Here is a 26765-nt window from a genome sequence, read left to right on the forward strand (position 1 = left end):
TTTTTTTTTTTTACTTCAACAATAATATTAATAATAATTTAGTCATCTGATAAAACATTTACTGACCATCTTTAAAAAACTGACAGTACAACTGACCCTCTGCATTGATGTCTCAGGCCTATAGGGTTCGTTATTCCCATTAAATACAGTACAGTTTACTGTGCTGTGGAACAGCATGGACAGCTTTTTCAGTTTTAACATTTCCCAAACAAGTCATTTTGCTTCTTTCAACGTTCATATAAATTTGATTGATAGGTGTCAGGCACGTAAATGGCAAATATGAACTTATATGAGTTTGCATCTTTACAACAGCGGCATCAATTCACTAAACCTTGTATCTAAAAGCATTTTCGAACCCGCACGTTTCGATGGGGACAAAGTGAAGCAACGACTGATGACTGACAAGATGTTATGATTTGATGAGTGTGACAAATGATTATGCACCTATCTTGCACGGAGAGAAGAAACGCACCTAGAGGCAAAATTGCTCCTGACTGCTCCCAGATAGGTTATGACTTTTTTTTATTTCTTTTTTTTTATTATCCCTTCCAATTGAATTGTCAATTTTTGTTTGACCTTTGCTCTTTATCCTAATGATGAAACATTCTAATTTGTACGCTCTCACCATACCCAGTCATATCCAATTGACGCCCAGAGGCTGACATAAAAGAAAACACGACAAGATGACAGAAAACATGATTTTTCTTTTTTTTTTTTTACCTTACACTATAAGATCATGTAGCAGGGAGTATTGTCCTGTATTGTGTTGTATTGTGCTGTACAGTATGTGGGCTGGCTGAGTGACGCGCCGGTGGGAGTCGAACTTTTGCGCTGCGATAAAGAGGCGGCAGCAGCTCTGACCGCAGAACAGTGGAGAGGCGTCCCGACCGACAACACCGCCGTGCCTCCTCAGTCTCTGACCCGATAGTAACCCGACAGCGGACTGAACATGCTGCCGCTCCGGCCGTCCCATTAACCCACCCCGAAACAAGGCTGCTCAAACTTCATTTCCAAAAACTTTGACCTTCCGACGGGACTCTTTGCGTTTTGGAAGGAGAACCCTAAACCAGCTGTTATTGGTAACTATTCACTCTATTTTGGGGGGGTATTTCAAATAAGAATCAGCGTTGGCGTGAAATGCCAAAATCACTGCAACATCCTAAGGGAAATAGGGATTGTCGGCTTGTTTGGACTTTTTTTTTTTTTTTTAACTTGTGATTTGAGTTGATGCGTGCAGAGGCAACCTGCTTAGCCTTTGAGTTTATTATTTTTTATTTTTGTTACTATTAATTTTCTTTCATAATGTCTTGAAGCTACAATAAGTGAACATCTGCAGGAGATGTGAGGCTTTGCGTTGGAGGATTCTGCTGCAGGTGGGATCCTTCAGATGGACGGAGGAAGGATTTATTCAGGCCTTTAGAATATACTGTTATTACTACATCCACCTTATTATCTTAAGCATGTTCTTCTCTGTATATGAAATGATATTTGCTAATAACCTACATGCTATCATTTTTTTTCTAGAAAATGCAAAATGAGCATGCAAACATCCGCGCCCATGTAATTATTGATAGCTGGATTTTTTTTAAATCTAAACTTTGCAAGGATGGTGTGTTTTTGCTCTATATTGATTCGCACTGTATTTAAATTTATTCACCATATAAAAGCAGATGTATGCCTATATTGCGGCAGGTGTGTAGGCCTATATATGAGACCTAAATTCTAAAACTTTCTGAAATATTCGTTCCTTCCCACGTTCATTGCGCACAAAAGAAACTCTCCAAAGAAAGTTTATAAGTGATAAATTGTGTGATTAGTACAATTGGCTGTTAATAGACGTATGAAATACCCTTGTGCTGTAAATAGCTCGTTGCAGGAGCAAAACACGGGTTTGTTGGAAAGAAAAGGCAAACAATTATGGTGTAAACATCCCATCATTTTCATTTGTTTTGGCTCAGTCAAGTTCGGTCATTTCTCCCCAAAGCTGCCACTAAATAGCCGCTAATTGATGAGAACTGCGTTGCATTGGTCTTACTTGAACTGGATGCGTGGCTTTGCTGTGAAGTCTGAAGTCGTAGTCTGGTACCTGTCTGGGATTATTGCGCTCGGGCCCCTTGTTCCTGATGCGGGTTAAATGCACCGAATAAAGATAAAACGAGTAAATGCTGCACAGTCAGGCAAGCAGATCTAAAGCCGCTGGAATAAGCATTTCCATAGAAAAAAAGAAAAGGGAACAACTCTGGCCTAAGCTGTTAACACCTTCGTTTTTGCGCTGCAGATTTGTGAGAATCGCCTTTTACGCCACGCCGCAGGTCTCCGGCCTATTTACCTAATTAATTGCACTGGATTGCTTAATAAGGTTTCGGCTCAAATGGAGTCCATGTGCATCAGATTACTGGTGTGTGAAGCAGGTGTGACGGGTTAAACTCAATGGCCTTTTTTCATCACCTCAGTGGAGATCAGCTCATGGTCAATGTAGCCGCGCTGAGTCTGATCGCTCCTGGCGTGCAGAGTAGACACCCAAAAGACTTGGAGGAGACGCCGCTGCAATGTCCCATGATGAGGTGACACCACAGTGGCAGAGGATAAAACTCGGGCTTACCTGTATGGGCATCAGATGGCAGTGGCGCGCCCCCATCCCCACAAAAAATCATGTCATCTTTAATGTCATCTTTTAATGTCAATTGGATATGGTAAGGTGTGGCGCACTCCATACCTTGGCCTCAGCGAGTCCAAATTTGATCTTGTGGTTTTTAAAATTAGATAGAACAAAGATCAAGGAAAAATCGATTTGGAAATCATATGTAAAAAAATAGAAAAAAAATAAACACACCAGGGAGCATTCAGGACCAATGTTCCCTTTAAGCTGATGGTTTGGTGACGTACGGCGAATAATTTCTCCCATTGACTAAATAATAACATCTTGTCAGTCCCTACGTTTAATAATTTATTATATTGTCCAAATAATACCTTGTCAGTCATCAGTCATTGCTGCACTTTGTCCTCAGAAATGTAGTCTTTAATTTTGCAGGTTTTGGTGGCAAATGACTTTGCCATAGTGTTTAGTGCGTTAACACCCCCGCTCACCTGCAAGGCAACATGTCGCCCTACATTTTATATAGAATTTGGATCGCGTTGGGCCTGGACTTGGACCCAGCAGCGCCACTGCAAGGAGAAAACCTCTTTTACTGAATTGGCAGAAAAAGCCTATCCTAGACTTAACCTGATCATTGCTTTCCATGGAGGTGATAGCCGACATCCCAATCAACACAGCGAGGCCATGCGAGGCGCTGAATCTCACAGTCGTGAGCAAAGGAAAGCGCCACATCGCTGTTTGGGTTCTGAGGCCCTTGGTATGCAGACATCAAAGGGTTAAAGGACAGGAGAGGCTCAGCAGCAGAGCGCTTATCTCCTCTAATGACCTCCTAAGTAAAAGTCAATTACTTCTGCGTCATGATCAGAAAGGAACAAACCGCAGGGGGCTTTTTGAGCTCCGCTGCTTCTAATTACAACTATTTCACTATAGTTTATTGAATTTCACTGAATTGACCAACTTCTCCTCAGGAATTTGTTTGGACTACATATATTTTAAATCTGTGTAGTCTATATAAAGCAAATATAGAGCCTATATAAAGTTGTACAAATTAAACAAAGTCTATATGCCAATCTACCAAGACAAGGATCAGTTCAATTTATTTTCACTCAAACCTTAAATTCTTTCAATTACTGGATTACTGGTTAATTTACAACAATTTGTCAGGAATGACTAAGGATCATCTTAGTTTACTGATATTGGGAGTAATACAAAAAAATCCCCTCTAGCTCAATTGATTTCATTGTGAAAATGTAAATGTTTGTGAGCCTCACGCTGTATCCCAGTCAGTTAGAAACAATTATTTATAATTTTGTGCTTGATGATGACATGACATTTGCACTTCAGTGAGCTGTGGGATTACGGCCACTCATTACACTACACTGTAAAAAAAAAAAAAAAAAAAAAAAGACTTCAAAATACATGAAGGCACAGCAGTTTCCTTGCTTTCTTGAAATGGCAAGTTGACTGTAATCGTAGTGAAGAGTCAGGTCAAAGTTCATCAGTTGTTCTAATGTAGTAAAACTCACTGTGGGAATTTATGACAATAAGTTCAATCAACAAATGACTGGTCATGTTGACAAGTGTTTATCAGTTGAATCCAATATTTGAAACTACATTCCTGTGGTATTTATTCTTTAATTAGCGAGGAGGTTTCACTGTCAGTATTTCTAATAGTATTGCCAATTTTCATGATGGTTATCATTATTTTCATTTTTCTCAAAAAAAGACCTGATTCTTATTAAACCGTTATAGCCTATAGCAGTGGTTCTCAACCTTTTTCATATCAAGGACCCCTAATTTAGTCCACATTTTGTCTCTCAAACACAATATTTTTATTGTTAGATATGATTTTGTCCAGAATTCCATGACTATCTGTATTGTAGGTAGAGAGATAACAGTGAAACTATGATCCAAACAGTCATTCTTCTACATTCTCTAATTGTGTTAATTTCTTGTAAATTAAATAATGCTGAAGTTTAGCAATTCATCAGTTTGCTGGGGACCCCCTGGAACCCCCTCAAGGACCCCTGGTGGTCCCCGGACCCCACGTTGAGAACCACTGGCCTATAGCATATGCTTGGAAAAATGTTCTTTCAACTCACATTTTTAAGTCACAGCTCATGAACTCATGATTATAAATTATGAAGTAAACTGAAATTGACATCTACTACTAAAGCCAAACAACTGCTTATATCAGGTCTAGTGCATTAAAATGATCAGGTCTCCCACCTGCAAGGAGTGGCATGGCAGCTGTGTTGAGAACGAGACTGAGAAACTGGGACTTGGAGCTGCCATGGCTGCTGTCCATCACAGTCTGGCTCAAACAAAGATACATTATTGTCTATTGTTATTCCCGCTTATCAAACCTGATTTAACAGCTCGCAGGTATTTCTCTGGCTGAATGCTGTCATTCTGTTTAGCTGCCTTCAACAGCCCCAGGCATGTTTCTGGGAACAGGAAACACCCACACCAAACACACACACACACACACACACACACACACACACACACACTCACACACTCATAACACACACACCAGTCTTTCTTCATGTCTGACGCATTTGTGTGTGTTAGTGCTGCCAATTGTTTTGTGTTCGCCTTCGCAGACACGTTTGCCACACACGTACATACATGCAAGCGCACTCACACACAAACACGTTTGTCTTACTACACTTGAGAGGACTACATTCATTTCCTAACCCCTAATCCTAACCTAAACCTAAACCTAATTCTAATCTTACCTTTAAACCCAAGTCCTAATCCTAAACTAACCCCTTGTAGAAATGTGGGTCAGTAAAATGTCCTCATCTTTCTATCCTTGTGAGGACACTTGGCCCTCATAAGTATAGAAACACAAGGACACACACACACACACACACACACACACACACATACACACGCATGTTCAAAGGCAGGCTGACCTCCCTCATCAAAGTGTGGCTTTTTTCATTGTACGTTGGCCCAAGGTTTGTGCAGGGAGTTCCTGTGGCGGTCAGGTGTGGTGCAGACAGCTTTTAGCTTTTAGCGCTCTCTTTAGGTTGAATCCAGCTTGGACTCAAACCAATGGGGCTCCTCCATAACGTTCAGCTAGCTCACTTTATAGTGTGGGGCCTTTTTTTTTTTACATGTGCTGCCTTAATATGCTGATAATGAGGCCCCTTCAACAACTCTATCAGCAGCAAGCTGGGCTAGATGTGTATTGGCTCCAGATAGAGGTGTGTGTGTTGTTTTTCAATGGGTGTGTGTGTGGGGGTGGGGGTGCTCACATTCGGGCTGGGGGAGGGGGGGTGTGATCTACAGACTGCCCTTATTACGTTTAACATTATTATTTATTTCACATTATATTATACAAATTTTACCATTCTATTTATTAAAGGGTTAGGGTTTTCCCCTATTTTAGCTAAGTCTCTGTATCATAATGTACACCTATTTAATAAGAAATGCCAAAAAATACTTTTCTTTCGTTTAAAACCCCTTTTCATTGCATTCTATGAAATATAGCAATATCAAAACCAGAATTAACCATTGATTTATCTTCTATGTTTATCTTAAGTGTTTGTTGGTTTAGTCCACGCTCCAATGCTTTCATCCCTGTGTGTTATTCATTTGCGAGTCGTGAATGCAAACACATGTCACATTACTTACTCTTGTGCTGTCATTCCTCGTGAATTAATGTTACATGCTGTTTGTAACAATGTAAAACAGCTCTCTGTATATATATTTGTTTCGCAATAAAAAGTTGTGATCATAGCCAATAGTAATCTAAGTTACCGTCCTAAATTTATTTCCTCAATTTGAGTAGATGTTATGAAACCATTAGAAACCATTACAAGTAAATCAATGTGACTTGGCCCAATAGATACATATTGCCATCTGCTAATGCTTTCTTTCTCTTCCAGAAGGAACATTGGATTTAGTGCAGCAGCCATGGGCAGCAAGACTCTTCCAGCACCAGTCCCTCTTCACCCTTCCCTACAGCTGGCCAACTACTCCCTCCTGCAGAGCTCCACAGGCCTCCAGCTGCCAGCAGACCACTTCCCTGGCATCTACAGCTTCAGCGCCCTCCATGCAATCCACCTCCACCAGTGGACCCTGGGCTACCCGCCTTTGGCCCTGCCCCGCTGCACCATCTCCAAGTTACCTGCCCAGTTCTCGTCCATGGCCTCCATTCCCATCTTCCCCCACCTCCTTCAGCCCAAGCAGGACTCAGCAGGGCTGCTGCAGGGCTCCAAGAACAAGCCCCGTTTCGACTTCGCTAACCTGGCGACAGCGGCCACCCAGGAGGATCCTCTGAAGGCGGAGGACCTGAGCATGACAGGCGCCGCAGCAGCACAGGCTTCATCTCACCACGCGACCTCGGCCGGCCTGGGATGCCTCCTGGATGTGACCAAACTCTCCTCGCCGGAGCGCAAGCCCAGCCGAGGCCGACTGCCCTCCAAGACCAAGAAAGAGTTTGTCTGCAAGTTCTGTGGCCGCCATTTTACCAAATCCTACAATCTGCTCATCCATGAGCGGACGCACACGGATGAGAGGCCGTATACCTGTGATATCTGCCACAAGGCCTTCAGAAGACAAGACCACCTCCGGGACCACAGGTGAGAACCATACATCATCCTAGTGTCTCAAATCAGTAATGTATGGCCACATAGCCATAAATGTAAATGAAAGGGCAAATCAATGTTATCTATTTGATATGCAGCATTGCAAATACTTCAGGGGTTTCTACAGAGAATATTTATGATGTGTAGTTTCAGGGTTGGTTAAAGGCATGTAAGGCTTAGTGGAGAAAGGTTGAATTAGTTGTCAAAGCTTAAACAGACAAAGAACATAATGGATCTACCAAAGTAAATGCAAATCCACAGTATGCATTTGATAAGCAGCAGTCGTTCAGAGGCTGTCTGATGCTGAGAGGCTTACTACAGAATCATCATTTTTGTCATCAATCAACATTGTAATAATAGAAACCAGTCAGCAGCAATTTGATGATCCAGGATCAGGGTGACAAAAACTTCCATTAGGCAGAATGTACATATAGATCTAATAGGTATGCTACAATGAAACATGCAGGATATTTTGCGATAATGCAGTTTCACAGCTGTGGCTTATATGGATAAGTGTTAGTTAACGGTTTGGCAGAAACCATTTACGGAGCCAAATAGAGGGGCAATATGGAGGTGTTAAAATCATTGCTTTTTTGAACCAATCACAACAATTCAGCACAGTGCTTAAACAAATGCATTCAGTTTCTTTAAAGCTCCATTAGAAAACTTCGCACTTTGGTGGCCCCAAATGGCAGTGAGGCAACTGTTTGAATTTTCAGGACTTCAATAGCCAGAAATCCTGTAAGGTGACATTGGTAAAATAAATGTCTTCTTTTGTCATGTTGGATTCATCATAAATATGAGCTGCTGACTGGTCGTTTCCGTCAGCCTCCTAGTGGTAATAACAAGTAGGACGTGGGAATTTTTTTTAGGCTCCCGTATTTCCCACTTGGAGTTACAAATTGCTTAAGTGTGTCAACATGGGTGGCAAACATGGCAGGGAATCCATCAATGTCATCAGTCCAAGATAATAAAAGTCGAAATGATCAGTTATATTCATGCTAATACAATCAACTCTACCTACGAAAAAGTGAACAGTATCTGCTGCAGTTTGTTGATAGTTGATTTTAAATTCATGAGTAGAAGTGATTTTGGATGTGGGCGGTCCAACGAGTTAAACGCACGAACACCTCAAAGCTGTAGCAGCTAGATGTCATCCCATTCTTCCACTTCTTTCGAAATGACATGAACACAGCATTAGTGTGTGGGGTGGAGGTGGTGAAGAGGTTCAGCCATCGTTGGATTTCTCTCTTCAGTTTGGATCCGTCACTTCCTATGGGGAGAAGATCTCCTAGCATTGACTATACTGACACCAGAATTTAATTTGGGTCAATAGGGTGAATCTACAGCGTGTCAGTCAGGGCTGTCCATGGTGGAGTTACTATTGTAGCTAGTATGAGTTTGGCTGCGACATAGAGGATGGAGGTGGAGGTGACAGGAGCAAGCTCTAGAGGAAAGGCAAAAAGAGGAGCATAAACCAACAGCAGTGTGATGACTGAATAGTGATGATGATGATGTTATTCTGAAATACTGACAGTGTTTTGTTGTGTTCCACCCTGCAGGTACATTCACTCCAAAGAGAAGCCCTTCAAATGTCAGGAGTGTGGGAAGGGATTCTGTCAGTCAAGGACTCTGGCTGTCCACAAAACATTACATATGCAGGTCAAGGAACTAAAGCCACCCAAGATGAAGTGATTTTGACAGCATATAAGGGATGGGGACACTGGAAAACCCAAATGACCCAAAGACAACAATGACAATCAAGCAAAAACCAAAGACTTTTGTTCATCTCAACCGTTGGAAGCATATCTCTCCACTTGTATAGAACATGGGAACATTACTCAAGGATGAAATATTTCACCAGCCAAAAAAAACATTTTTTTCCAGCCCTGGATTTCTACAGAGAATATTTATGAAGAGTAGTTTCTCCACGATCAGTTAAAAGCATATAAGGCTTAGTGGAGAAGTGTATGCCTAGTTGTCAAAGCCGAAATGGGCAAAGAACCCAGTGGATCTATGGAATGTGAAATCGACCTCAGAAAAAAAATAAAAACTTGCGGCTGCTCATTCCAAATACTTTGCTACAAAAGCTTTTAATCCAAAGACACTGTAAAAGGGACACTCCGACTCTTATGCAATTTTTTTTGTAAACAACTGAAAATGATTGAAGCCATGTTAGCCTAGCCGCCTTTTCCTCCTTTTTAATATCACATTCCAATGTTATTTTTGTACAGATATATCTAATTGTATTTTTGCACTTTAACCTGATTATTGATTATTTACATATATCACTGGATTTCTTAAACTTATTTTCAAAATGAATAGTCATTTTCTAAATAAAATATTTTACTGTTGTTGCTTGGTTCTTTGAGTAATATAATGCTGTACATTCAAATATTTTGAAATATGAGATAAGAATGGAGGTATAGAGGTATGTCAACAGCTGCTTGTAAATGAATGGAGCGACTACTATACTTTATTACTTTATAGTACATTTACTACTACTAATATTTTACATTATTATTATTAGTAGTATAGCAGTAGTAGTAGTACTAGTACTAGCAGTGGTAATAATAGTAGTAGTAGTAGTGGTGGTGGTCGTAGTAGTGGTAGTAGCAGTAGTAGTAGTAGTAGCAGCAGTATTTAATGAATGCTACATGCTCACCAATTCACCAGCAATCCACCTACAATGGGCTTAGACATATAGTGTATGTATGTAACTAGAATATTTTCTATTCCCACAGTCCTGTGATGTGGCACCATGTCCACCATATGGAGTCAAAGGCATGGTGTGGAAGTGTTTTCAACAGGCCTTGGTTCAGAAGTGCTGACAGAGCCCTTGCCAAGTTCTTAAAATCAAAGAAAGACTCCATTTCTTCATTGACATTCATGATTTTTCGGTCCGAGCAATTACCTTGGCTGTTTAGATGAACCTATAGGTCCGTCCACCATTCATAAATATTTATGAGCATGTCTGCAGAGACAAGAAGATATTGTAATATCAAGCAGACCTTGCTCTGCCCCTCTGGCACATTTGAGTTACAAGTCTTCATGGTTCCGCTTAGGTACCTGGACAGAGTTAGCCAATAGCAATCATTTTTTATTACTTTGAGTTTACTTTACCCTGACCTTTATTCAGACCTTATGCCTGACCCTAACTTTAAACAGAGACATATACTGTAGATTGCAGATGATAGGTATTTGAGGATACAATAGTTTTTTGACTTTGTAGCCTATGGTTTGTAGGCGAGGAAATGTTTACAGCAGCTGAACCTTTGGACCACATTGCCACTCACATACTCATGTTGCTGCAATACCTTTGATGCCACAGTTGGCTAGTTCAGTGGCTCTGCAGCATGTGCCATCGTAACCTGCGAGTCAGACACTAGAGCAACTCATTTGACTCATCAACACATCTTCAACCACAGAGAGCGGGAACTAATCCGTGAAATCAGCTACTTTAGTGTTTGGTTGGAATTAAAAACCTGCAGGCTCTTGTGTCATGATAGCACATGACTTAGACCCACAGAGCTAGTCAAACATGGCCTACAGAGAGGAGCATGAAGATGTGGTTTCTCGTCTGAATCTAGAGGTACTGTAGAGTTCAGGGTTTTCTACTGAAGCCCTCTCACCCGACTCCCTCACCCCAATCCACAACCCGAAGGTCAGGATTTCTAGCCCTCTGGAGATGTAATCATGAAAAATGAGAACCATAGGTGGTCTTGGGTGGCAGAATGGTCTACTGTTTAGAGCAACCATCTTGTAACTGTGATAACCGATGTCTATCCCTGCCGAAGTGCTAATGAACAAAACACTGACACCTTACTTGCCCCGGGGCACTTATGATGACAGGTGCCATATGCCTGAATAAATGAGGATATGCAAGGTGTTCTTAATTCTACTCTACGTAACATGGTAGTTGTGGACTCTATATTTCTCAATAACAAAAAAACACTACTTTAAAACATTACTTAAAGCTGTTCTTGGCAACTTTGCATGTGGGCGGCCCCAAACGCCAGCGAGAGGTAACTATATTTGGAGGACTTCAATAGCCAGAAATATGGGCAGTCATTAGTGGCAGCAGAAACTGAATCTGAATTGCATTCATTTGAATTTTTGATGCTTGAATTGAATCGTTGTATGCAAAAATTGAAACTGAATTGCAGAATTTGAATTTGTATTGTCAAATTTGAAACTGAATGTAATGGTGTGAATTTGAATTTGGTCATTCATGCTTTCAAATTGTAACTTTTTTTCAAACTAGTTTGAGGTACAAGTTCAGCCCTCTTTCAAATTCAGTTCTTATAATTCAAATTGGGTGCAACTAGCTTCAGGTATGTTTGATTTACTGGTACTGTTCTCTGCTTCCGTGTACTGTGCTGCAATTGTGGCTAATGTTGGCTAAAGTTTTTCGCAGATTTATCCCCGATTTATCCCCAATTTATCCCCGATTCGCCCCTCTCGACAACCAGAGGAGAAATCTGGATCTGGGTCTTGGTCGGTACCGATGTTCAGCACAGAATATCTGGTAATGTGAGCTGTTTACAAATCAAATCTTAACCCTTCCGAACTGTTCGCAGGGCCACCCCGATAATTTCTAACCTGTTAGATATTTGCGAGTTCAAATCTGGACGCCGATGTCACCACTCATTTTCCTTATGCCTTTCAACATTGGACAATACAACTTTAACGTCCCGGCCCTTTTAGCCCTTGAGGCTAGCGATAGCATACCAACGTTTTTTTTTTGGCACTGCAAACCACTGAACACACCAAAGCAGCTGTTCTGCCTCCATGTTTGTAAACATCTGCCTTCTGCCTTAACTGTAAGCAGCTCACTCGGGCAAGACAATCTTAATAATATCTTGTAGTGTGTGCTGCACCGTTGTTTTCTACACTTGAAGTGTGAATTGGATTGGACAAAATTCAAGTTCTGCAATTCAGTTTCAATTTTTGCACACAATGATTTAATTCTAGCATCACAAATTCAAATTAATGCAATTCAAATTCATGCCCATACACTTTTGGATTACATCTTAAATTTGGATTCTTCACTTCTTGTGTGGAGCAGATTTCCAACCAGTGACCATACCTAACACCGTAATAATAATAATAATGATAATAATAATAATAATAATATTAACAATTTGGTGAACTAGGGCAAATCTCAATTAATGAGGATGGAACTTGCAGCGCCACATCCTGATTTAGTCTGATAAAACGTGTGTAATGTGTCTGCTTATGTATGTGCTTGTGCGCTTCTGTGCTTGTGTTCTGGCTATTGAAGTCCTCCAAACGTTTGTAAATCATTGGTGTGTGTGCACATGTGTGAGCTGGTGTGTGTTGTGAGTCACGCAGGAGGAAGGCTGCAGGTCCAGGGGAAGGAGAAGAGCTGAGCGGATGGCTGGCCGGTTGGTCACCGTTTCTGAAGCCAGGAACTCATCAGTCTGTCATCAACTCCCTGACCAGCCAGGGACACACACACACACACACACACACACACACATCCACACACACACACACACACACACACACACACACACTCACAGCTGGGCAGCTTGAGATGGCCAGGGATGGCGTACGTGACATAAGGCTTGTCTGGCCTGTCACAGAAGGGACACTACTTCTGGTCCAAGTTCAAAGAGGCCTACTGTACTGAGACTGCTGGGAACAATCCATTCACCACCACTACTACTGTACTAAGACAGCTAGGAACAATGAGTGAACCGCTGTTATTAGACGGTTAAAGAACAAACACATTGTTTTTCTGGTCACCATGCTATCGCGGTGTGGCAAAAGTGCAACCTCAGAGAAGTCGGAGGAAAGGGGAAAGCAGTGCCAAAATAGAAAGTGAAACACTTGAGCAGACTGGAATTCTTGCTACTTCATGGAAAAAACATCATTTGAGTTTATATGGTAATTTAACAAATACTAAATAATGAAAAATGTACCCCAGTGAATGAACAGAGTCTAAATCAGCAGAGGTAGTAGGTATTTGAGGGACAGTTTTGAACTGATGTCAGAAAGATATTTAGGTCCTGATTGCACAAAACGATGCAGGCAGCAGCTGTGGACGACTACATTTTGGCGCTATATTCAACATTGTCGTCGTCTATTCAACATCAAAATGTTAGCTGGGATTGTTTCTGTGGCCTTTATGATGATGGACTTGGAATTTCTGCACACTACAGGCAAACCATGATCATCAATTATTTTTGGTGCAAAGCATTTACTTGAACATACACAAAACACAACGTGGCTTCTGTCTAGTCTCTTGCAACCAACTTAATATAGCAAGAACCTAACCCAACCTTATTGGAGCGGATGTTTACCAAATCATCTCTCTGTACATCCAGGGGCATGACCATCCGCCATCTAATTGCCAATGTGGTAGGTCAATGTAATGTCAGTGCAACTTTCCCCTCATGGCCTTAGCTTTACCTTTGTGTCCTCTGGGCCTGAGGGAAATGTCATTCACTGCTACTGTCCTCACCGAATGATTTAGGGAGGGGTTGGCGGAGGGCACTGAGGGGGTAAGGTGGTGCACGGAGAGGGAGCTTCACACAGTAGACGGCTGCTCTGGCCCGCTGACACTTTTAAGGTTTCCGACCGGCAGGGTGAGTTGGAGGGTGGCAGGATGGGACGGATGGTGAACTGACAGACACAGTGCCGAGAGGGACCGGCTGTTCCCCACCAGGCTTCCTCCTGTGAGAGAGGAAAAGGGAAGGAGAAGTCCCCCCCCCCACCCCCGCTGTCCTCCTCCTCCCTAACAATTATAGAGCAGGACCAGTGCAGGCCAGGAAGGTGAAAGCAGGTCTTGATGAAAATGACTTCCACGTGGTGGATGGCCTCTTCACCCGCTTACAGTAGGGTTAAACAGCAACAATGGCACAGGGCTTATAGTAACAGCTGGCAGTGCAGGAGACCCATCCAACATTTTGACATTGAATAGATGATACTAATAATGATGATGATAAAACAGCCTGCACCAACATTATATATAGCACCTTTAAAAGCAGGCATTAGCCTCTAAGGTCTTAGCATGTCAACAATGTGTTTTGCATATTTGACAATTTTCCAGAATATTTTGACCAAATATTCCACCCAGGATTTTATTAACATTTAGACACTAAAACTCTTCACTGAAACTAATGAAATTCTTGTTAGCAGCTCTTTAAGACAGAGTGACCCACCACACCTATTCAATGGTAGAGAAACTCTGGAATACACTAAGCCTTTACATGAAGAATTCATTCACAAAAAAACATAACTGAACAATTGAATGAACAAAAATGTGCAAAGAAAATCAAATGTCTCGTCGGGTTTTCCAGACTTTTTCTGCAGGGAGGAACCTCCATCACATCAGAGGTTAACGACACTGACTGGACGATATCTGATATTTAATAAAATGCCTATATCAGCTCTATATATTAGCAAGCCAATACATCAGTCTAAGCCTAGTTGAAATGCTTTCTAATGAGTGTGTTATCTCAAAATCAGGTCTCAAATATAATTACACTGCATCAAAATAGACCAAACTTACTGCTGTCTGAAAACTTTTGGACGGACCTTGTGTCTAGAGTTTAGACACAATCTAGCCATAATGCCCCTATAAGCAATGCACTGCAAAAATTGACAGACTTGTTAAGTTATTTTATCTTGTATCCAGACTTATCAACCTTATTTTAGGATTTTTTTTTTGTGAAATAATCTTGCTGCACTGGCAGATAATTTTTACCGGTTTCAACAAATTTGACTTTTTTTTTCAGGATAATGTAACTTGTTTCAGGACATTTACTTGGCAAAAGTGAAATTGTCTTGGAGAAACTTTCTTGTTGCAAGATTTTCTTCATTGTTTTATGATGATTTCTTGAAAGAAGCCATTTTGGCATGTATCAAGTGAAATTTATTGAAGCCAGCAAGATTATCTGCCAGTGCAGTGAGATAATTTGACTAAAAAGATCATGAAATATGCTAGATTGGTCTGGAAACAAGATAAAAACACTTGCCAAGTTTTTGCAGTGTAGCGATGTCCATTGTCGTCCACAGCTGCTACCTGCATCGTTTAATATGAATTTTTACCATGCCATAATATTGTGTTGTAAAAATGTTGTGTTCTTTTGAGTTGTCATTGAACGTGGCCACCTTCTGCACGTTGCTGTCAAGTGCATGCTGGGTTAGGCCTCCATCTGGTATACTCAAAAATTGTGTGACCAAATACAAACTTTGCCCTTGTGGAAGGATATCATGTGCCGATGCAAAATTGACACAAACAATCTCAGTTTTGCTTAAGAGGCTGGGAAATGTGTTAAAAATCACAATGAATGCCTCTTTCATAAACTTCAAAAAAATGTACACCTTAACCATTGCCAGCATTGCCAGTAAGATTAATTTGTTCTGGCTGGCGCTCGCGAGCTGTCATCTGAATTTGATTTGACTTTTATTTGACAAAGGAGCTCAAATAGTCAGCCCCTTTCATATTTACTGGCTTGGACTACATCAGAAGTTACATGAAAGATTTACCGTGGACTGAATGCTTTGCACATATATAGATGTTTGAAGGATAACCTTTGCTGTTAGTCAAGGAGAAAGATTGAACAAAACAATGTTCCAATGGGCTGGGGTATTACTATGCTTCATGCAGTCATTTTCAATTACCATAAATTTTATTTCAAAAGACTGAGATCACAGTCTAAGGGGCGGGACCAAAATTGGCACATGGTAGTTTTGAATTGGTCCATGAAATAGCACACTGTAGGTATACTGTTGCTAGTGCACAAACTGTATACTGTTGTTATGGCACAATCAGTGCAAAAGCAAGGTTAAAAGGTGGCTTAATGCTCATGTCACAAATGCAAACACAACACATAGCCATCAATAAGACAGCTTCAGTGTGTCTTCTCCCTCCCGTGTGAAGGGGGAATAATTAGAAATTGAACTGTTATTCCCCTTGAAGGAAAGTTCAAAGTTCATCAGACCTACTTCAAAATAGGTCTCGTAAATTGCTTCATAATTGAGGTGATTCCAGACTCCGGTAAAGACCCAGACATCATCTCTAGAATGTAATTGTTTGAATAAATCGCGTTCAATGTAAAGGGAGGTCAGGTTAAATAGTGGAATTGAATCTAATGGCCTATTTAACCAGTCCCAGAACATGGGAAAAAGTCTGAGCAGGATGAAGAGAGAAAAAAAACAAAAAAACACAGGAGGAATGTCCAAACTGAGTATATGTATCAAAATACAGAACAGCCCGTTTTTTACCTTCTAACCTCTGAAATAACTCGTAGCCATTTAGCTATCCCCATGGTACCATTAGTGTTTTCTCCAATGGGCCACGCTATAAAACGTGTTACAATAAAGATCAAGAGAAATCTCACTGCATGAAATGGGAAAGTGCCCAACGTTCTGGTTCGTCAAGCAATATTTATAAAGCTCATAAATTTATCCTCAATTTAACGCTCTGCAGTTGGGTATGATCTTCTCTCAGCTCTGCCCATTATGAACAGCTCCACAGCAAATCTATTCTCATGCCTAACACACTGATTTAGTCCATAAAACACACATTTATTGCTGTTTGGGACCTAATTGAATGCAACAAGTCCCAAAATAATTTGTAGATAATTTCAACATGCCTAAGGCCCCAAAAATGCAAGTCAACGCCAAAGGGTAAGAGGGCAATTACTTTCGTGCAACAGTGTGTGCTTGCGGTCAAATACTGTGCAAGAGGAACTCCCTGCTACAATTTGTTATACAACTTCAGGTTTTATAGAACTGGATACTCAGATGATCTTCATAGTTTCTTCATAGATACAGGACAATGCCATCATTTTTGACACGTCCTATATATGTTTCTCTGTACCATAACCAAGATAAAACTCATGAGATAAAGATTAGAGATGAAACTTGAATGATCCAAATAGGGAAATTAGGTCATTGCAGTAGCCAGTGGATTCAGCAGGAAATAAGACAGTATAAGCACACAAATAGGAAAAAGTAGAGTAAACTAGGCAATAAAACAGTAACAAATAATAGACACAAGAAAGCAATAAAATAGAACATAACCGATTGTGGGGCTATATAAACATATGCTGGTTTCAATTTAAAAGTGTTAAGTAGACAACATGGAAATATGGGGGAGGAATATGGATTACTAATATGTATGGATTAAGTTACAGTTGTTACTGCAGTTACAGTTGTTACACACCAATGTGACTAACAGTCATGATTGTTTACTTAAATATGAATTACTAAATTAGGAATATATGCTATATACATATATAAATATAAGTATGTATAAATATATATATATATATATAGTATTAATATAGCATATCAGTATGTATACATTAAGAAATAGTGGAACCATTATGAAAATGCCATTATAGAAGATTGTAATGAGAGCTATGTGAAAACTGAAGAAGCATATGAATTTATGTGAATTGTGCATCATGTGCAAATGTGCATTGTATTCACATTAACAAATCTGTAGGCCATTTCTATGCGTAGAATGTTCCAGAGACAATAAAGGCTCAAATATTATTATTAATTCTGGTGAGTTCTGGGGCTTTTAAAATGTTTTAAGTATATTTTTACATTGCACGTTACTATGGCAGTAAGAAATCTAAAAATCATTACCCAAATTATCAAAACAGTTTGAAATATTGACTGCCAAAGTGAGAATCACAGTCAAAACAGATGGAAGGAAAAAGTCGTATATATAATTTCCCCAGCCCATGTTACCAACACAAATACAAACAAGTCTTAGGTAGTGCTGGCATTTTCCACAAGCCGATTGCTCACTATGCCTGCAAAGCAATAAAAGTTTGGATGGCAAAAATTGTCTTATTGTAAGGCAAAAGAAATGATCTAATCTCAGTGAGCTACTTCAAGGTCTTATTGTGTAAAACCAATAGCTTTATTTTGAGTTATTTCTGCCTCAGGAACTTAACTGGAGTTTTCCAGCGAAAAAAAAGGGTTGCTGTTGCTAAAACTTTCCTATTCAGAGTATTTCCTTATTTGCTTTCCAATTGTTCTCCTTTGCAACAAAACAAATATTAAAATGGAAAACTAATCTTTGCCCAAATATAAGAAACTTTTGCATCCTTAACTGTTCAAACACAAGTCACACAACAAAGGCAACACCCAAGTGATTAAACGGTACGGTGCATTCTGTGTTGACTCACTAAACACTTGCTCATAAATGAAATGTGGTCAATTACAAGGAAAAATGTCACTCTCAATTGCAATGGAGGACTACGCAGTGCCGAAATCCATATTTACTGGCTGCAGCACTCTGTCTGTGGGGTACAATGTGTTCTGTTTCTTAAGTTCACTGCGGTGGGAGAGTAAATACATTTTTTTTTTTTTTACAATTGGGAAATAAAACGTTAGGTCATTAATTCCCTTTGCTGAACCCTTTTTTGCCTCATGCTACTCTTTTGAATATGTATTCAGCTCCCTCCTTTAACTTAAACGTCACTGATTTGTTCAAGTTTCTGGAGTTACAGCAACATCAAACACAAACCTACTGCCTCTGCAGAAGTGTTACATCTTGGTGAGGTTCAATGCATTCCAGGAGTTATTTTGTGATTAATTTTTTTTTGGTGAACCCACTTTCCCTTAACCTGCATCTACTTCTGCTTTGGTTAGTGGTTTCCTACATTTCCTAGAATGACTTGCCACAGCCTCCAGAGAAGGGGCATGAACTTGTTGCATTCAGCTGTGGGTTTTACATATAGATGGAGAGAGCAAAGCACTGTCACATTTACCTATAGCGATAAATGAAATGATAATCATATGAAATGAATGATAACAAATGTTTTGTTTTTTTTACCTTGGTGCACAAATTTTGCAGTCTCCATTAATGTCATGGCCATTAGTGTCGCTAGCATTGGCCAAACATAATATATTTCACACCTGTTACACAAAGTTGCTTTGCTAGCTCAATCTAGTTGTAATAAAAATATTTGCCAGCAAAAACTTTTTTTTTTTTTCATACATTAGCCACCGCAGTTGCAAAGACACATTGTGATACAAACACTGGAGCAAGCACCACTCAATACAAGGTGAGAGAGCATCATTTTGTTAGCATTGCAGTACGTTTCTCTTAATGCAATTGCTTTCGGCCCTTGTAGCGTGTTTACACCTGTCGGCCACCGTACTTTAAGGTGACATTAATACCCCCTCTGTCGGTCATACTGGAGGTCCTCAGCTGAACTGGGCAACAGCTGACTGCAACAGACAAGGTTAATTTCTGTGCTGTTTCAGTCTGGCGAAACTGCAATTTCACCACTGATACATCTGATCAATTTTGTTTTTAGATGTCAGCTTGTTAGCTAGCTAACCATAATATCTGGTCAGCTCACCATCACTGTCTTGTTGCAAACAGATCTGATTTAAACCTGCAATAAGCAATTTCAGACCCTATAACCAATCCTGAAGCTACCATGTACTATATGGAGATTTTCGTGAGGCGTTATGATGTAAATAAATAGCCACACATGCGAGCCAGCTGTGTTGCTGTTTTCACCTCTTTTCTAAAGCTTGTTGTCAAAGTCAGACTGAATCGAAGCTCCTCCTGGCCCATTCAGTAGCTTTTCATTTTTTTAAAAACTTATCTCCCTCGCTGTTTGAAAGCGGCACTCTCCCCCTCCCATCCCGGAAAAAAAATTCTTGTAATGGCGTAATCGATAAAGCGAGTGAGTAAACTTGTTAAACTAGTAAACTTGCTACCTACCTCTTCACTTGTCATTGTGGGACATGTAACCTTCAGCGGGAGAAAACTATGGCCAAGCGAGACTGGTAACCGGCAACACTTCTCCGTAGGTACATTTAGCTTAGCTATTAGCCTTTATGCACGGTTTGTCCTTGGGGGCATCCGTAGTCCAGCACCTTTGGTGTGGTTTGTTGACAAATGTGTTGCGGTTTCTGTCACCCTCTAGTGGTCAGAAAATCGCTTAGTGCAGCTTTAAGCACTAGCTAACATATATAGTAGAAAGTAACACTTTTAACATTAAAATTGGTTACTTTGCTGAATTAGCATGCTTGCTAGTTAGCTCTCTAAGGGAAATACCCAACATGATCTAATAAAAAGTTATGAAATGAGCACGCAACTCTGAAATGTGATTTACGTGCCGTGGACACAAATTATGTGAAAATTACGTTCTTCCACCACACATTGGATTCTGTGACAATAGCATGAATTGGACATGGTATTTTCGGCTAACAGTTGGCTAACCGTTAAGTTTATGCAACTAAAACAAGTTGGTTATGGTTAGGGAAAGGCTTTGGTCATGGTTAAATAAGAAAAACTTTTGCTAAAAATTTAAATGTGACTTACCGTAGAAATGTCCTTTGGGGGTGAACCCTGGTACCATACACTCCACCATACACTCATCCACCACCCCGACCACAACACTGTGTGTGTCTTTCCACTGAGCTACTTCAATGTGACAGTACTTTCTGTTTATAGTCATGCTAACAAGTTGTGTTCAACACGACTTGTTAACACCAAATTCCACCAATCTCTTTTTTCGGAATGGGATGATATATCTAAATTCAATATATCGCAATACAAAAATGTGGCAATACGTATCGTGAGGCAGAAAAATGAATCACGATATTAGCTCCATTTTATTCTGCTGTAGTAATCACAAATGAGATGCATGACCATCACAATTTCACAAGCTCTCCATCCAAATTATATTATTTGAACTTTGTAATGACATTTTTAAATTGTTGTTTACATTCTAGTCAGTCAACGCCATTGCTAGAAAGATTTGTGTCTCAGAAATAAACATAATTCTGCACAGTCAGACTTTGTTGTCACTGAACTTTTATTTATTACACTGTATTGTGGTTGTATCGAATGGTGAACCTGATATTGCGTATCAAAGCATGTCGTCCCATCCCTACTCTTTTTCTTGCCCAGTCGTTATATATTTATTTGCACACAGCTAATTCTCTAGTGGACCTCCATGATGGAGCCCCATGTGGTTGTTGGGCAATTTGTGACGAAAGTGCAAAGCCTCTATAGTCCATCAGTGGCAGTCAATTGCAGTGTTTTCATTTAAGGACATTTTAAGCACATTTTGGAATGTATTTTGCAGGGAGATAAAAACGTCTGGAATTGTGCATTTGTATTGGAAACTGCCCCTCAGGATGTGAAATATGTTCCTATTTGTTATACAACCGTCGTGCTGTGGACTCCTTTAGCAAGTTACATTGGTTACGATTTGGATGTAGTAGCATATGTTGGTGGTTTATCTAATTTCCCATGAGTTATCCTCCCGCTACACAAAAGCATGGCCTTTCATTAAAGATCAGTTCTGGTTTCTGTGAATGCTGCCCTCCAAGGAAGACGCAGGGGTTTTGGTTTGGGAAGGAGCCAAGTCCTGTACAACCGAAACCCTTGCAATATTTAATGTAATTGAAATAGGTTCTCTTGGTTTGTGGGGACTGCTTTGTTTAGACACAGTGAACTGAGAACCCACGAAGATCTCTGGTGGCCAGTGGGTTGGATTATTTGTCACAGAAGATCTTACATAGTGGCGACAGAAGAACTCTGTGGTTTGATTTTTAACGGTGGCAGAACTATTACCAATCAGAGGTTTGGGGTGTTTTGTTGCTCCTGAAGGAGAGACCAATGTTTGTGTGTGCTGCTCTGTCAGGTAGCTCATATATAAAGTGGAATATGTCAGATTTGTTTTAGATTATATACTATATAGAAATAACATCACCAGTATCCTGCCGGAACATTGCATCTCCACTTTTGTATTTTATTTTACTGCAATTGACATCTGACCTTCCCCACCACATGTTTCTTCATCCTGGGACTATACTCCAAACCATGGAAAATTCCTCCGAAATGCATCTATGTCACAATGGGAAAGTAATTTCCCAGCAAGCATTTGACGGACGGAGACGTGCAGGAGGAGGCCAAGTTCAACCCCTTAGGTTTGCATGACATGCAGAATCAATGTCAACCCAAGTGAGCACAAAATTTTCATAATATGACATTATGGCACGGTAAAAGTTCATATTACAACAGCTTTGGAAACTGTTATGAACTGATTTCAGAAAGATGTTTAGGTCCTGATTTAAAAAAACAAAAAACGATGCAGGTAGCAGCTATAGGCGACTATGGATGTCTATTCAATTTCAAAATGTTTCCTGGCTTACTTTGTCCTCAATTTCGTGAACATTTTTGGAGATAGTTTGCAGAATATGTGGATTCATAAAAGATTAGTGTACACTCTGGTTATTTTCTTTTTATTTCTCTTTGTTTTGACTGATACTGAGAGAACTTTACCGTTTTTTATCTGTAAAAAATGTTCATGCTTTAGGGCCCATAACATAAGACGCACAGTTTTATAGTTTTTATAGAGTTTTATCTCACCTGAAGATTTTCTGTCCTGTCACAGCTCTTTGACAGACTATTTTGGTGACTAATTTACTTTTTATTGGTGTTTTTTTCATTATTGACTAACTAGTTACTTGCTGATGTTCTGAAGTGTAAACTTGGTTAACACTTTCAATTACAATCATTTTTTGTAGGTTTAAATTGCTGGGGTCAATTTGACCCCAAACATAAAAGAGGTCTGTTCATTTTATCATAATAGGAGGGTTACAACATTGCCAGTTTGACAGTAGTCACAAACACCGGGGGAAGCAGATCAGGATGGTTGTTCAGAAGCTAGAATAGAAGTAGTAACCCCCACATCTATTACTTCAGACAGTATAGAAAGTGTGCAATTTCATCAAACTTCCAAAAGGGACAAGTGAACCAACAGAGGGAGTGATGAGTTCTAATTTTCAAATACTCCTAAATGAATCAGTAATGTAGAGCTGCTGATCCGTTTTGACGTGTTTCACTATAACATGGTCAAATAAGTCCATTCTCAGTTTAAAAAAAAGGGATGTTGGTCTATTGAAATGTAAAAAAAAAAAAAAGCAGATAAGAAATATAATAGAGTCTGCTAATGGATCACAAGGTCTACTGAGATATGATCACATTTCATTCAATCCATTTGACTTTTGTATTCACAAGAATACTTACAGTCTAATGTTAAATAACTAAACCCCTCCATCTCCAGCCCCAAAATCCTCTGGCGCACAGGAAGTGATGTGTTTTACATTTCCGGTTTGTTTGAAATAAATATAAAAACTGGATAGTTTGAAGAAAATCTCAAAAACTCAAACTTGATCAACAGAAAATCCAAATGATTTCTGGGAAGTGCAGTGCAAAATCCTTCAAATCCACCACAGCATTGATGAGGAACTGACCAACAAAAAATGAGGATCACACAGATTACCACCTTAAACAGAAGAATATGACAGCAAAAAAGACTAGAAGTTGAAAGGGCCTTTTATTTTGAAGTTTGGGCTTTTATTTTGCGTAACTTCTGGTTAGACAGCAAGTGCAGCAATTTTGTTACATGAAGACACGTTTGAGAAGTTGAGAAACAAATTAACATTAATATTAGACTTAAATAACGTTATTTCATATATATGAATCATATTTGTGTCCTTACCTGTTCCATGTGAAAATGAATTCTAGCTAAGTTGTTGGATGCTAGTTAGCTAAACGAGGATACTTAGCTAACAGTTACCTGTTTAGTAACCTGTAAAGGAAAAAGTTAATTTACAGGAGGCCTTTTCTTCATTAAAATCCTGCCAACTACGACACGTGGCCTGTTCCTTGGAGGAGTCATTGGAGAAATTAGCTTAGCTAGCTGTTTACACTGGATGAAAACAGTACAATAATCACTCACCTATGCTACGGGCAGAGCAAGCAAACATTATCAAAGCCTATAAGGCACATTTCCCTGAGAAGTTTTTGGCTTCTGAGGCCTATCAAGTATTCCACACATTGCTGTGGAGCACCTGAGGCTTGGCAGAGCCCATTCTGGCCCTTTAGTATAAAAAGGAAGAATGTATAGCGCTATAAAAACCCAAAGCCAAGCTAAAATTGGAGGAATTAAACAATAACAATGGCGTTGAAGCATTTCATGAGTAAAGAGAAGTGCCAGAGATTTTCTCCCCAATGGCCAGAACATAAAGAAGTTTATAAACTGGTAGGTCGGCTAATGAAAATTATTTATGGTCAAATTTGACTGAAATGTACAACTAGAGTTATTCATGCTGTTTATGATGGATCTCATTGCACTTGGCGCTTTAATGTGATTTTTACATAAATGTGACCAAGTCAACTTTGCTCGAGTCCCAAGTCAGTCTCAACTCTCAAGTCAAGTCCATCAAGTCAAGTGCATCATGAGACTTTAGAAACCTTTTCAAGTCATCAAAGTACAAGTCAGTCATGTCCCAAGTCACCAGAACCCAATTCAAGTCTCAAGTATTCTCTTCAAGCATCAAGTCAAGTCTCAAGCAATTCAAATTGTGACTTGAGTCTGACTCAAGTCCAAGTCATGTGACTCAAGTCCCCACCTCTGGATTTTTATAGTTATGAAGATGTGACAGAATTAGACGATATTGCTTGATGATTTTGTCAGAAAATATGCAACTCTAATGGCAAAACCCATTCATTTTAAGCTATTTTCATTTCAGTGTTTGACACAGTTCTGCTTAATTCTATGATTGCATTGTGTCATGCAGTAATGTCTGTCATATGTCCCATCGTATTTCACAAAAATGACTAAATAATGTTTTTTTTTATATTTTTAAATATTAGCAGAGAAACTGATGTAAATTTTGAGCCCTCACTATGCACTATGATGGCAGACCAACATATAGTCAATTACACCCCCCCACCCTGAACACGCACACACACACACACGCACACACACACACATACACACATACACACACACACACCATCCCAACCCCTCACTAGGGTTACATTAGGGAAGTTCTGGCATATGTAGGATGTCCTTCTAACACATCCTGCCTCAAATAGGACTAAACTGTTAGGTGAACCACGTTCTGACAGAATTATTGTTACTCATGCGATACATGGTATACTTGCTGTTGGCTGAACAATTTACCCTGCATGTAACTGTCTCTATTGTGTTCATTGTGTCCTATTTCTGTAATCATTTTGCTGCAATTATTTTTCCCAGTAACTCCCTCCTGTTTTCCTTCTCCCCTTGAACATGCACACACTGGCTAATTCAATCTCTCTCTCTCTCTCTCTCTCTCTCTCTCTCTCTCTCTCTCCCTCCCTTTCTGGTGATTTCCTTTCAGAGCTATTTTACTTTCACATTTTATTTCCCTTTTCATCTTAAACAGCTTGCTGTTATACAGATTTCCACCATGTTGTGTTCTATTGTCATTTAGATTATTTTATCCAATCCTGTTGTATCTTTGCTTGTCATAATTCTTTTCTTGTTTCTTTGTTTCTTTTTTGGTTTGTTTTGAGGTGACATGCCTTTCACCATTTTTGTATCTCACTTGCAGCTTCTCCAAAGTGCATGAATCAAAAAGAACCAAAAGAATGAAAATAATTCAGCTACTCTTGGGGAACAATTTGTCAAAGCTTTAATATTAAAAACCAATGCATTTCAGCTGCAAAGAGATACAGGATTACACGCATAGACAATAAATACAGTATATTCAGTGGCATCCAAAATGGCCACCTTAGGGCCCATCGACCAATCATACACCAGTATTTTAAAAAACAATTGCTACCACCTGGTGTAGCAGGGATCATCAGGTTCACCCCCATAAGGACACATAATCCCATCTCACAGTCATGTTACAACATCTAAAGGAAATCTTTAAAACTGCATTCTCATTTATTCCATTTCATTTTAAGTCCCAGCTCCCAGTGGCCGACAGTAAAATCCTGTGGTTGTACTGGGCAGCTCCTGGTGTGAATGTGTGTAACTATCAGCCTCCAGGACGACTGACATCATTCATCCTCCTGAGCCTTCCCACAGTATAATTAGCTCTCAGCATTTCCAAACTGGTATGAGGGCTGTTGACATCTACATTTTGCATAGCAGGGTGGATAATGTCATCAGTATTTGTTGCCTCCACTGATGATCCATTAACAAGACAGGAAGCAAACAAATTACATTTAACTTGGGTTAGACCGATATGTTAGTATGCAGATATATGGGGCCAATATAAGCCTTTTAATTAAAAATCCGTCAGTGTTGTCGATCTCTGATATGATGGATATGATGCAGTTTGAGTGATCACATACTGTTGTCTATGGGAAACCTTTAAACCTGCAATAAGTGATATCAGACCTTATAACCAATCCTGAATCTAATGTATGCTATGTGGAGATTTCATTGAGACATATTGATATAAACCAATATCCACACAGCAGCAGCTGTGTTGCTGTTTTCACCTCTTTTCTAAAGCTTGTTGTCAAAATCTGCACCGGAACGAAGCTCCTCGCGGCCTGTTAAGTAGCTTTTCATTTTTTAAAGACTGGCTTGTCTCCTCCCTCGCTGTTTAAAAGCAGCGCTCTCCCCCTCCCATTCCTGAAAAAAATCTCAAATGGCAGAATCGATGAAGCGAGCGAGTAAACTTGTTAAACTAGTTAACTTGCTACCTACCTCTTCACTTGTCATCGTGGCACATGTAACCTTCAGCGGGAGAAA

The 26765-nt window shown here is 39.8% G+C and overlaps 1 protein-coding gene across 1 annotated transcript; it reads left to right on the forward strand.

Annotated features, from left to right (window-relative positions):
• Positions 1-1023: 1023 nt before the first annotated feature.
• On the forward strand, positions 1024-9487 carry osr1 (odd-skipped related transcription factor 1). Its single transcript, XM_071903603.2, has 3 exons — positions 1024-1079; positions 6496-7191; positions 8760-9487. Exons 2-3 carry the CDS (start codon positions 6524-6526, stop codon positions 8890-8892), a joined length of 801 nt encoding a protein of 266 aa, XP_071759704.1. The 5' UTR covers positions 1024-1079; positions 6496-6523; the 3' UTR covers positions 8893-9487.
• The last annotated feature ends 17278 nt before the right edge of the window (positions 9488-26765 follow it).

The sequence above is a fragment of the Centroberyx gerrardi genome, chromosome 17, assembly GCF_048128805.1.
Source record: "Centroberyx gerrardi isolate f3 chromosome 17, fCenGer3.hap1.cur.20231027, whole genome shotgun sequence".
In the NCBI taxonomy this organism is placed as follows: Eukaryota; Metazoa; Chordata; class Actinopteri; order Beryciformes; family Berycidae; genus Centroberyx; species Centroberyx gerrardi.

Coding starts and splice junctions, on each gene's coding strand:
- osr1 (XM_071903603.2), top strand. CDS start 6,524: ATGGGCAGCAAGACTCTTCCAGCACCAGTCCCTCTTCACCCTTCCCTA. Junction 7,192..8,759: donor GACCACCTCCGGGACCACAG/GTGAGAACCATA, acceptor TCCACCCTGCAG/GTACATTCACTCCAAAGAGA.